This window comes from Gymnoscopelus braueri (genome assembly GCF_963280865.1).
Source record: "Gymnoscopelus braueri genome assembly, chromosome: 3".
Classification (NCBI taxonomy): domain Eukaryota; kingdom Metazoa; phylum Chordata; class Actinopteri; order Myctophiformes; family Myctophidae; genus Gymnoscopelus; species Gymnoscopelus braueri.
Genome location: NC_137612.1, coordinates 651,579 through 665,580, shown reverse-complemented (window position 1 = coordinate 665,580; position 14,002 = coordinate 651,579). Strand labels below are relative to the sequence as shown.

The 14,002-nt window shown below is 39.2% G+C and overlaps 1 protein-coding gene across 1 annotated transcript; it reads right to left on the bottom strand.

Moving 5' to 3' along the window:
* Positions 1–3,263: 3,263 nt before the first annotated feature.
* On the bottom strand, positions 3,264–13,114 carry LOC308080208 (complement C1q subcomponent subunit A-like). The gene is made up of 7 exons (XM_080421984.1): positions 13,068–13,114; positions 11,583–11,709; positions 11,349–11,411; positions 11,031–11,184; positions 7,951–8,094; positions 7,015–7,159; positions 3,264–4,226 (listed from the first exon to the last, which is right to left on the bottom strand). The coding sequence occupies exons 2-7, from the start codon at positions 11,701–11,703 to the stop codon at positions 4,092–4,094; spliced, it is 762 nt and encodes a 253-aa protein (XP_080278110.1). The 5' UTR covers positions 11,704–11,709; positions 13,068–13,114; the 3' UTR covers positions 3,264–4,091.
* Positions 13,115–14,002: the final 888 nt, after the last annotated feature.

Genomic DNA, 14,002 nt, shown 5'->3' with positions numbered 1-14,002 from the left:
AAAGTATATTTATTGTAAAGTAATCTATGTTAATGATCACTATTAAAATATACTTTCTGATAACATGGAGCCGTTTGATAACAATAATAATCACAGCTATAGTCTCACCATTCTCTGCTCCTCTATGGCACCACGTCCTGAAGTCTGTCTGTCTGTCTGTCTGTCTGTCTGTCTGTCTGTCTGTCTGTCTGTCTGTCTGTCTGTCTGTCTGTCTGTCTGTCTGTCTGTCTGTCTGTCTGTCTGTCTGTCTGTCTGTCTGTCTGTCTGTAGTGTTCTTCTGGATGTCAGACACACACTGACAAAAGAGAACATTAAAAAACAAAAGGGAGTGTCCATGCTCTGTGTGTGTGTGTGTGTGTGTGTGTGTGTGTGTGTGTGTGTGTGTGTGTGTGTGTGTGTGTGTGTGTGTGTGTGTGTGTGTGTGTGTGTGTGTGTGTGAATGAAAACAACACATATTTCTTGTTTTTGAACTTTCTATGAGTATCTAGGGAAGCGATATCATCATCATCATCATCATCATCATCATCATTATTATTATTATTATTATTAAATCCATAGATACCAAGATAAACTCAATAAAAGATATCAGGGAATGCGGGATAATTATCAAAAGTATCTCTAAAACATTTGAGTAGGCCTACAGTATACTAAAAAACAAAGAAAAACAATGTATACATGCTTCTCTCTTACTTCTCTTACTTAAACGTTTCTTTGTAAATTAACGCCCAACTTGATCAGACTACAGCGTCTCACAAAAGCATCAAAAATAGCAGATCTACAAGGCATATTGTTGATCTACAAATGTAAACATTAGCTCTTAAAGATGTTGTTGGTACCAGGGGGTTCAAAGCGAAATTAGTTATCGTAGCGCCACAATCATTTGAACCACTTAGCTTTGGCTATTCAAAAATAGCAGATCTACAAGCTCGTAGCGTGGCACTCTGTGTGATCTACGAGCTTGTAGATCTGCTATTTTAGAAAAATCTTGAAAACGTGTGCAGATCTTTGAATAAATATATGTATATATTTTTTAAGTGAACATTTTTAACTCAAATCGTCGCTTCTGGGGGTCCCTGGCACAATACATTTAGGGGTCCTTGGCATGAAAAAGGTTGAAAAAACACTGAATTAGAATTAGATCATTCATCTGGTTCAGACAGGTTCTGCCCTCCAATCTCAGCTTCTACAAAGGAGAAGAGAAAGTCATCAGAAATAGAAATGTAGCAAAACAGGAACACAGGAAGAGAAACCAAACACATGTGTATGAGAGAGAGAGAGAGAGAGAGAGAGAGAGAGAGAGAGAGAGAGAGAGAGAGAGAGAGAGAGAGAGAGGGAGAGAGCGAGAAAGAGAGAGGTGTATGAAGACATATCAGAATGACCAGAGGAAGTGAAAGAGCTGAAAACAGGAAGTGAGTCACACCACACTGGGATGGACATCCAGATGAATGATCAAACATCATCACATTTATATCTATTTATATGAAACACATGGTTTCATTTCTCTTTTTCCCACGGCCTGTGTTCCTCCATCAAACCGCTTAATCCCTGGTTGCCATGGGGACGAATAAAAATAGAAAGATGAAACTATGAGAAAGTGTTTGTTGAACTTTCTCTGTGACAGATATTCCTCCTTCTAGAAACACAAACAGTGGTGGAAAAAGTACTCCATTGTTTTACTTATCTAAAAGTATCAATACTGCAATGTAGGAATACTCTGTCACAAGTAAAAAGTCTGGAATTCAAAATTTACTCGAGTAAAAGTACAAAAGTATTGATATCAAAATGCACTTAAAGTACCAAAAGTAGAAATTACTCATCAGAATTTCCCATTTCACAAGATTTCAAATGTATGAAAATCATTTGAAAATAGCAGATCTACAAGCTCACAATGTGTCGCATCGTGACGCATTGTGAGCTTGTAGATCTGCTATTTTCAAATGGCCTAAATGTACATAGGGCTGAAGTGGTTAATGTGTGTTTTGTGATAATAATCAATTTACAAAGTAACTAGTAACTAAAGTTTTCCAATAATTGTAATGGAGTAAAAGTGCAATATTTGCCTCTGAGATGTAGTGGAGCAGAAGTAAAAGTACTGAAAGTACCTCAAAATCGTTCTTAAGTACAGTACTTGAGTAAATGTACTTAGTTACTTTCCACCACTGAACAAAACAAGGAGAGAGAGAAATGCCCTTCAACTGATGACATCATAATGTGAACAAAAAGAAGCTCCTCTTCATCTATTAAACTCTTCATCAGTCACAGTATTATTGGTCAAACAGAGCCTTTCACTGAGCATGTGAAGTGAACAGGGGTCACCTCACACTAAGTTCAAACTTAGCCTAGTTATATCTTAACCCATTCAATCTTTTAGATTTCTTTGGCTATTAAAAAATAGCAGATCTACAAGCTCATAATCTGCAAATCTTTGAATATATAACCTGGAACAAAAATATGTTACAAATGTTTTTTTTTATTATTAATAAATATATATTTAAAGATTTGCACAAAATTTCACGATTTAAAAAAAAGAATAGCAGATCTACAAGCTTGAGCTTGTAGATCTGCTATTTTTGAATAGCAAAATAAATCTAAAAATGACACAGATATTTTCCTGGTCTACATGTTTTTTTTAAAGCCATTTAAGCTATAACTAGGCTAAGTTTGAACTTAGTGTGAGGTGGTGCAACTGGCCCCGGGGCCATAATTATAACACAGCTGTTAACACTGGTACTAATGAAGGCTCTGTTCCAGCAGGGTTTTTTCCCCAGTGAGCCGACCAAGGAGGGTAAATGAAGGAAAGGACACCGACGTCATTTTCTCCATCCAGCAGTTCCAGCCACAGACTGGTCTCTCTGGGAGGCAAACTGTGTTGGAGTCAGCGAGCCAGTGGTGGAAAAAGTACTAAAATGTTTTACTCAAGTGAATTATCAATACTGCAATATATAGACATACTCTGTTATACAAGTAAAAGTCCGGAATTCAAAATGTACTAGAATAAAAGTACAAAAGTGCTGTGTGGCATCAAAATGTACTTAAAGTACCAAAAGTAAAAGTACTCAGAATGTCCCATTTCAAGTTTTCAAATGTATACAAATCTTTGGAAAATAGCAGATCTACAAGCTCACGATGCATCGCAACGCATTGTGAGCTTGTAGATCTGCTATTTTCAAATGGTCAAAATATAGTATATAGGGTTGAAGTGGTTGAAGTGGGTGCATGCGTGTGTGCGTGTGTGCGTGTGTGCGGTAAGACAGAACACATAATTGATTGACTGATTGAGTATATCCCACATTTATTAGGTTTTATATCAGACCATGAACACAGTGTGAACAATAACAACAATATTCAGCAAAGATCCACAAGAAAACATAACATTCATTCATAAAAGTCTCTTTTGTTCCTCATAATGTGTCCAAAAACACTTCATAGTTTGAAAATGCTGTTTTATTTGCAAATATATAAACTATATTTATACTTTTTAAATTGTGACACAATGTACTTTTTATGTTTTGTTTATTTTGTATTTGTTTGTTTCATTAGACAGTTAAAGCTCTTAAAACTGACCAGAACCTCTAAAACATAAAAAGCGGTAAAGCATCTTATCTGTCATTTTAGATTGTAGATATATATGGTCTCTGTCGGGTGTTAACCTCATATGTTCCAAAACTGTTACTTTTCAGGATTAAAATTAAAGAGCATCAAAAGTAGCAGATCTACAAGCTCGAGATCTACAAGTCGCAATTTTTATCAAGAAGAAAACCCGGACTGGATCCACAGATCCAGATCTTCAAACAGTAAAATCAACAGGATGTGTTTGTGTTTGTGTTTGTGCTAAAAGAGTGACTTTGAGATCTGTTTCACTGTACGATGTAAGTCAATGAGGAGCATATTTTCAATAATCAATTTCTAATCAATGGAGCAATTCTTTTAGATCTCTTGTCCACCTTTGAAACCTCTACCAAAGTGGTCTTGTCCTTTAATGGTCTATACAGTCTTAATGGTCTATACAGTATGCAAAGCAAAACTGGGCCGGGGGTTTTGAGAATCACTGTGTTAATATGTTGGTCAGTGGGCGTGGCCAGTGGGCGTGGTCAGTGGCCGTGCAGCAGGAAGCCAGAGAACACACTGTTTCCTCCCCGTTTTCCGGTCAGACCTCGGTACGTGTTGGTCTCCAACCAAACCTCCTGACCAACATCCAGGTAGACTGTCAGACCTCCTGACATCACCTATAATAGTGATAATAATGTGTTATAACATTATTATAACATTATAACAAAAACACGGTGAAGCAGCATTCTGCTTCTACGGGCCGACAGCGTGGAATAAACTCCCATTACACCTAAGACAGCCTCTGTGGATAGCTTTAAAGCACCATTACACCTAAGACAGGCCTCTGTGGATAGCTTTAAAGCACCATTACACCTAAGACAGACCTCTGTGGATAGCTTTAAAGCACCATTACACCTAAGACAGACCTCTGTGGATAGCTTTAAAGCACCATTACACCTAAGACAGGCAGCCTGTGGATAGCTTTAAAGCACCATTACACCTAAGACAGACCTCTGTGGATAGCTTTAAAGCACCATTACACCTAAGACAGACCTCTGTGGATAGCTTTAAAGCACCATTACACCTAAGACAGACCTCTGTGGATAGCTTTAAAGCACCATTACACCTAAGACAGGCAGCCTGTGGATAGCTTTAAAGCACCATTACACCTAAGACAGACCTCTGTGGATAGCTTTAAAGCACCATTACACCTAAGACAGACCTCTGTGGATAGCTTTAAAGCACCATTACACCTAAGACAGACCTCTGTGGATAGCTTTAAAGCACCATTACACCTAAGACAGACCTCTGTGGATAGCTTTAAAGCACCATTACACCTAAGACAGCCTCTGTGGATAGCTTTAAAGCACCATTACACCTAAGACAGGCAGCCTGTGGATAGCTTTAAAGCACCATTACACCTAAGACAGACCTCTGTGGATAGCTTTAAAGCACCATTACACCTAAGACAGACCTCTGTGGATGGCTTTAAAGCACCATTACACCTAAGACAGGCCTCTGTGGATAGCTTTAAAGCACCATTACACCTAAGACAGACCTCTGTGGATAGCTTTAAAGCACCATTACACCTAAGACAGGCCTCTGTGGATAGCTTTAAAGCACCATTACACCTAAGACAGGCCTCTGTGGATAGCTTTAAAGCACCATTACACCTAAGACAGACCTCTGTGGATAGCTTTAAAGCACCATTACACCTAAGACAGACCTCTGTGGATGGCTTTAAAGCACCATTACACCTAAGACAGACCTCTGTGGATGGCTTTAAAGCACCATTACACCTAAGACAGGCCTCTGTGGATAGCTTTAAAGCACCATTACACCTAAGACAGACCTCTGTGGATAGCTTTAAAGCACCATTACACCTAAGACAGGCCTCTGTGGATAGCTTTAAAGCACCATTACACCTAAGACAGACCTCTGTGGATGGCTTTAAAGCACCATTACACCTAAGACAGGCCTCTGTGGATAGCTTTAAAGCACCATTACACCTAAGACAGGCCTCTGTGGATAGCTTTAAAGCACCATTACACCTAAGACAGACCTCTGTGGATAGCTTTAAAGCACCATTACACCTAAGACAGACCTCTGTGGATAGCTTTAAAGCACCATTACACCTAAGACAGACCTCTGTGGATAGCTTTAAAGCACCATTACACCTAAGACAGACCTCTGTGGATAGCTTTAAAGCACCATTACACCTAAGACAGACCTCTGTGGATGGCTTTAAAGCACCATTACACCTAAGACAGGCCTCTGTGGATAGCTTTAAAGCACCATTACACCTAAGACAGACCTCTGTGGATAGCTTTAAAGCACCATTACACCTAAGACAGGCCTCTGTGGATAGCTTTAAAGCACCATTACACCTAAGACAGGCCTCTGTGGATAGCTTTAAAGCACCATTACACCTAAGACAGGCCTCTGTGGATAGCTTTAAAGCACCATTACACCTAAGACAGGCCTCTGTGGATGGCTTTAAAGCACCATTACACCTAAGACAGACCTCTGTGGATAGCTTTAAAGCACCATTACTAAGACAGACAGACCTCTGTGGATAGCTTTAAAGCACCATTACTAAGACAGACAGACCTCTGTGGATAGCTTTAAAGCACCATTACTAAGACAGACAGACCTCTGTGGATAGCTTTAAAGCACCATTACACCTAAGACAGACCTCTGTGGATAGCTTTAAAGCACCATTACACCTAAGACAGGCCTCTGTGGATAGCTTTAAAGCACCATTACACCTAAGACAGGCCTCTGTGGATAGCTTTAAAGCACCATTACACCTAAGACAGGCCTCTGTGGATAGCTTTAAAGCACCATTACACCTAAGACAGGCCTCTGTGGATGGCTTTAAAGCACCATTACACCTAAGACAGACCTCTGTGGATAGCTTTAAAGCACCATTACTAAGACAGACAGACCTCTGTGGATAGCTTTAAAGCACCATTACTAAGACAGACAGACCTCTGTGGATAGCTTTAAAGCACCATTACACCTAAGACAGACCTCTGTGGATAGCTTTAAAGCACCATTACTAAGACAGACAGACCTCTGTGGATAGCTTTAAAGCACAGCTCAAGACCTATTTCTTCACTCTTGCTTTTAGTATGATATTTAAATCTCTGTGTTGTTATCCATGTCCTCACTGTATTGCCTGATTCACTGCCTTTTGCTAATATTTTAATGTTGTTTTATGCTTTTGCTTTTATTGTTTGCAGTGTTATAACAGTGTCTAACACTTCAAATGACCATACTTCAGTGTTATAGCAGTGTTTAACACTTCAAATGATCATACTTCAGTGTTATAGCAGAGTTGAACACTTCAGTGACCATTGCAAAAAACAACAACATGGAGTTGTACTGTTGTCTGTCTGTCTGTCTGTCTGTCTGTCTGTCTGTCTGTCTGTCTGTCTGTCTGTCTGTCTGTCTGTCTGTTACCTGTAGAGTGTTGCCAGAGTCCATCTGGTCACAGAAGGTGGAGCTTTGGTCTTCAAACCCCGGTATGCTGATCTTCAACAGCAGACACAGTCTGTTGGCCGCAGACACGTGGAACACAAAGTAATATGTACCAGCTACACGACACCTGTAACACATTAATATGTCATATTATATTAATACACAGTAATATGTACCAGCTACACGACACCTGTAACACATGAATATGTAATAATATATTAATACACAGTAATATGTACCAGCTACACGGCACCTGTAACACATGAATATGTCATATTATATTAATACACAGTAATATGTACCAGCTACACGACACCTGTAACACATGAATATGTAATATTATATTAATACACAGTAATATGTACCAGCTACACGACACCTGTAACACATGAATATGTCATATTATATTAATACACATAGTAATACAGTATGTGCCTGCTACACCACACCTGCAACGCACAAAAAACAATGTTCGTCGGATCGAAGAATATTCACAAGCTGCAATACATCTAGAACAGCACCGCCAGGATAGTAGAGGACAGCTATCATGTTGTCGGTGTTATATGGGCGACAGAGGCTCATTTTATCATTTTAACATTATTATTATCCCTCCTGCCATGCTAACCATTTTGACCAGGTTTCCTTACTCATCCTGAAAAATACCTTCTCCCAGATGAAACCCTCTACCTGCCATCTACCTGCCATCTACCTGCCATCTACCTGCCATCTACCTGCCCCCTGTTACTATATATATAAATATATATATTCATTACCAGCGTTTTTGAGAGACAGACAGACAGACAGACAGACAGACAGACAGACAGACAGACAGACAGACAGACAGACAGACAGACAGACAGACAGACAGACAGACAGACAGACAGACAGACAGACAGACAGACAGACAGACAGACAGACCTGAATTTCCCAGTGTTGGTGTCATAGTCATCGTTGATGTTGGTGATGACAGACAGGAAGCGAACGGGCGCGGTTCTGGAGGGGAAGTCAGGGGTCATTCTGGCAACGCTGAAGGCAGACTGCTGATCCACTGACACAGAGCGACTGACACACACGCACACGCACACACGAACACGCTCACGCACACGCACACACGAACACACGAACACGCACACACGAACACGCACACGCACACGCACACATACGCATATAAAATAAGAAGACAAAATAAAACAATCTGCATTTAACCAGCCAGCCAGTGAAAATCAAAAAATCAATACAGGATTATTTGCGTGCATGCGTGCGTGCGTGCGTGCGTGCGTGCGTGCGTGCGTGCGTGCGTGCGTGCGTGCGTGCGTGCGTGCGTGTTTCGAGACCCTTCATCATTGTATACCAACGTCAAGGGTGGCATTTCTTCTTACGCCTTTCAATCGGACAGGATTTGAGACATTTTGTTCCAAAAATGTGTTTTGCTAAATTAGACCTGCTGGTGGCGCTATAACAGGCCAATGTGAAAAGGGTGGCATTTCTTCCTCGGCCTAGTGGGAAGGTGTGTGCAAAATTACACGGCAATCGCACGCTGTGTTGATGATTTGAGGCATTTTGTTCAAAACGAACCAATCCTGCAAACCTTGGAAGCCAATCTTAGCCAATCAGGATAGAATATAGAAAATCGGACAGATCCGTGTTGATACTTTACTTTACTTTATTTGTTTATTTAGACAGGACAGAGCATATTAATGAACGTCACATGAACGTAAATACACCGGATTTAGCAAAGATGCTAATTTTCATCCGCAGTCCTCACACAATGACTATAGATCACATGACTATAGACATACTGTGTACCGATTTGCGTGAGATTTGGACAAAATCTGTAGAAGTGATATCCAAAAATGTGTTTTGCACAAATTGGCCTCCTTGCTATAACAGGACAATCTGAAAAATGTCGGGGCAGAGGTTCGGCTTTGGCCTCCAGGGAGTGTGTGTGCACAGTTTCGCAGTGGCCTGGCTAACGGTGCCGGAGATTAGCTGTTCACAGACAGAACACGGACGGACGGACGGACACACAGACGGACGGACGGACACACAGACGGACGGACGGACAGGGGGTAAAACATTCTCTCTCGCCATGCCTTTCGGCCTGGCGGAGACAATAATAATAATATCATACAGCAGATTTTAAGCTAAATTAAATTAACTCGATCCCAAATATTGGCAGTTCATATTTACAACTTGAGTCCATATCTGCATTCTACTGATGCAGGGAACTGTACCTAAAGGTCAAATGTTTGTAATTGTGAAACAGATGAGTCTATATTTAACACATCAGTTTTAACATCATTCAGCTCTACTGTATGTGTGTCAGGTTTCGGCTCATCGGAAAGAAATGTTGCTCATGCTTTCATCCACTTTGTACATAATAGTGTTTTATATGTGTTGATGACATGTATTATTCTGTACATTTTTTATGATATGTTGATGAATTGAAGACATAGGACCACAATTACCTCCAGCTAAATGAAAGCTAAAAGAAAGCAAAGCAAAACTGAGGTAATCCTCTTTGGCCCTCCAACCTCAACCGCTTGTCTCTCCCAAGCACTTGGCCCCCTTCAGGCAAATTCAAACGGCTCAATAAAAAACGTAGGTGTCTTCTTTGACTCAGCCCTAAATTTCAATAAACAAGTTAGTAGTGTTGTTAAGGGCAGTTTTTACCAGCTCAGAACCATAGCCAAACTAAAACCCATTTTAACACACACCGACCTAGTCACAATAACCCATGCCTTTATCACCTCTCGTTTGGACTACTGTAACTCCCTATATCTGGGGTTGCCCCAGTCCACCATCTCCCGGCTACAGTTGGTTCAAAATCCAGCTGCTAGACTCATCACTGGAACTAAGAAACGAGAACATATTACCCCTGCTCTGGCTCAATTGCACTGGTTACCAGTAAAATATAGAATTGATTTTAAAGCACTGCTCTTTGTTTTTAAAGCTCTCAATGGCCTATAGCCCCTCCATACATTTCTGATCTGCTACATAAACCTCCTGCCACTAGGTTACTTAGATCATCCACCCAGAAACTCCTTTCAGTTCCCTCAACAAACCTCATTACTAAAGGTGAGCGGGCTTTCTCCGTGGCCACACCTACACTCTGGAATAATCTCCCTTTTCACATCAAGATAAATCCCACCATTGAGATTTTTAAATCCAAACTGAAGACCCACTTTTTCACTCTTGCTTTTAACAGAGCTTGAGGTCATTGTCTGTTGATTGTTTGTCACTGCCCATCTTTCGCCGCAGGCTGAAAACCCACCTCTTCAGGAAACACTATCCTTCCTCTTTGCCTGGCCTACTTGTTGTTAACTAGTTGTACGAACTCTTGTTTTATTTTTGTATTGTTTTATTGGATCTTGTTTAGTCGATACACTTATTTGTTTTAGCTCGTGCTCATTTGATTTTGCTATTTTGTCTCATCTGTTTTAGAAAGTAGGTAGCTGATATATTGCACTTTTACCTTAGCGCTAGGTATACTCTTGGTTGCTTGTTTTTGCAGGAAATGCACTTAAGACTTCTGGTGATTAGTAGTTTTCGTTCCCTACCTATGTTGAATGCACTTATTGTAAGTCACTTTGGATAAAAGCGTCTGCTAAATGACTGTAATGTAATGTAATGTAATGTCCTTGCCTTGTTTTTATATGTTTTTGTTCTGTTATCGTTATTGTTGCTACTGCACTTTGTCTCTATATGCCGTTTACTCTGCTTTGTAAATAAACTAAGGTCTATTTGTTCTTTGTTTGTAAAGCGCTTTGGGTCAGCTGCTGTTGTTTTTAAATGTGCTATATAAATAAACTTGACTTGACTTGACAATGGAATCAAGTCCCCAGGACTGTGTCGTGTTATCCTTTTATCCATGTCTGACTGTACCTGCTGCTGTTTAAAGTATTCAATCAATCAATCAATCAATCAATCAATCAATCAATCAATCAATCAATCAATCAATCAATCAATCGCCTTGCTCAGGGGCAAACACTCATTACCTGAATTGTGCCGGTTCCCCAGGAGGACCGGGTTCTCCAAGGGGTCCCTGGGGTCCTCGCTCTCCACTCTGACCCTGTTTGCCTGCCGGTCCAGGAAGTCCCGCTCCACCTTTCTCTCCTCTCTGTGGACCAAGGCTCTCCTGCGCTGCCACCCCTGGACAGGAGGGGAAACAACAGCTAAAGGCATTGAAGAGGTGTGTGTGTGTGTGTGTGTGTGTGTGTGTGTGTGTGTGTGTGTGTGTGTGTGTGTGTGTGTGTGTGTGTGTGTGTGTGTGTGTGTGTGTGTGTGTGTGTGTGTGTGTGTGTGTGTGTGCGTACCTGGATCTCCTTTATCTCCTTTCACTCCATCACGTCCATCTCTCCCCGGTATCCCTGGGATACCTGCACACAGACAGACAGACAGACATTATATAACAAGATTGATACACATAAACACACACGACCAGGTGGACCCACACACACACACACACACACACACACACACACACACACACACACACACACACACACACACACACACACACACACACACACACACACACACACACACACCTGGCAGTCCAGGTGTTCCCGTAAAGGTGCAGGTCGTCTCCATGGCGACTGACGGAGAAGCAGCCAATGAGATCAAAGAAACTGTTATCACGACAACATAACGATGAACCATGGTTACCATGGTTACCTGGAGAGAGGATCACATTATATTGATATAAATGATCATAATAAACTAGTTATACTGTATCAAACGTCTTCAAGTTGTGAGATGCCGTTTATAAACATAAAGTTAGGGTTAGTAACAGTTATGGTAGAAATAGGTCAACAATACAAATGATGCTACTTTTTTTGATTAATTTATTTTTAATTGAACTGCCCCCACCAAATCACAGAACTACTTCATATTCATCAGAACCGGACCAGAACTCTGACCAGAACCCTGACCAGAACTCTGACCAGAACTCTGACCAGAACTCTGACCAGAACTCTGACCAGAACCCTGACCAGAACCCTGACCAGGGGACTCGGGCAATCAATGCATACCTTTGTAATTACATTCATAGCAAGTATTTCCTACAGCTTTAAGTCCAAAAATCTGAACTAACTCTTTAACTCACTCAGCTTTAGCTGTTAAATCATCAACAATATGAAGTTAAATAACTTTAAAATACCTGTAAGAACATTATAATATTATATATATATTATAATTAACATACTGTACCTGTAAGAACATTATAATATTATATATATGTATATTATAATTAACATACTGTACCTGTAAGAACATTATAATATTATATATATATTATAATTAACATACTGTACCTGTAAGAACATTATAATATTATATATATGTATATTATAATTAACATACTGTACCTGTAAGAACATTATAATATTATATATATATTATAATTAACATACTGTACCTGTAAGAACATTATAATATTATATATATGTATATTATAATTAACATACTGTACCTGTAAGAACATTATAACATTATATATATATTATAATTAACATACTGTACCTGTAAGAACATTATAATATTATATATATATTATAATTAACATACTGTACCTGTAAGAACATTATAACATTATATATATATTATAATTAACATACTGTACCTGTAAGAACATTATAATATTATATATATATTATAATTAACATACTGTACCTGTAAGAACATTATAATATTATATATATGTATATTATAATTAACATACTGTACCTGTAAGAACATTATAATATTATATATATATTATAATTAACATACTGTACCTGTAAGAACATTATAATATTATATATATGTATATTATAATTAACATACTGTACCTGTAAGAACATTATAATATTATATATATATTATAATTAACATACTGTACCTGTAAGAACATTATAATATTATATATATGTATATTATAATTAACATACTGTACCTGTAAGAACATTATAACATTATATATATATTATAATTAACATACTGTACCTGTAAGAACATTATAATATTATATATATATTATAATTAACATACTGTACCTGTAAGAAGACTGTTAAGAACAGCAGCTGTGTCTGGATAGAACTGAAGTATGGAGAGAGAGAGAGAGAGAGAGAGAGAGAGAGAGAGAGAGAGAGAGAGAGAGAGAGAGAGAGAGAGAGAGAGAGAGAGAGTAGATAGAAAGCAGAAGTATCAAAGTAAACAGAACAGCAGACTCAGCAAATTGCGATAAAACAACAGTGGTGTAAAGTAACTAAGTACATTTACTTTAATTTAAGTATTGTACTTCAGTGCACTTTTGAGGACATTTTACTTTACTGGATTATTTCCAATTTTCAGTACTTTTAATTCTACTCCACTACATCTCAGAAGCAAATATTATACTTTTACTCCATTACAATGATTAGAAAACTTTAGTTACTAGTTACTTTGTAGATTTTGATTATTAATATAAAACATACATTAACCACATCAACCCTGTGTATATTTAGACTATTTGAAAATAGCAGATCTACAAGCTCACAACACATTGCTTTTGCCACATGTTGTGAGCTTGTAGATCTGCTATTTTAAAAAGATTTGTATACATTTTGAACTTGTGAAATGGGACATTCTGCACAACGAGTACTTTTAGTACTTTGAGTTTATTTTGCCAATACGTTTGTACTTTTACTCAAGTAAATATAGAGATCCACTGGTCATTAACGCTACGGAACTTCTAATTATTATTATTGTCTCCGCCAGGCCGAAAGGCATGGCAAGAGAGTATGTTTTGCCCCCTGTCCGTCCGTCCGTCCGTCCGTCCGTCCGTCCGTCCGTCCGTCCGTCCGTCCGTCCGTCATTCTGTCTGTGGACAGCTAATCTCCCGCACCGTTAGCTTGATCGCAGCGAAACTGTGCAGACACACTCCCTGGATGCCACAGCAGAACCTCTGCCCCAAATTCTTCACATGGGCCTTTTATAGCGCCACCAGGAG

Excerpts from the sequence above, each read along its gene's own strand:
- LOC308080208 (XM_080421984.1), bottom strand. The coding sequence starts at position 11,703 with ATGGTAACCATGGTTCATCGTTATGTTGTCGTGATAACAGTTTCTTTG. Across the intron at positions 11,412-11,582 it reads GGGAACACCTGGACTGCCAG|GTATCCCAGGGATACCGGGG; the intron begins GTGTGTGTGTGT and ends GTCTGTGTGCAG. Across the intron at positions 7,160-7,950 it reads ACCAACACTGGGAAATTCAG|GTGTCGTGTAGCTGGTACAT; the intron begins GTCTGTCTGTCT and ends AATGTGTTACAG.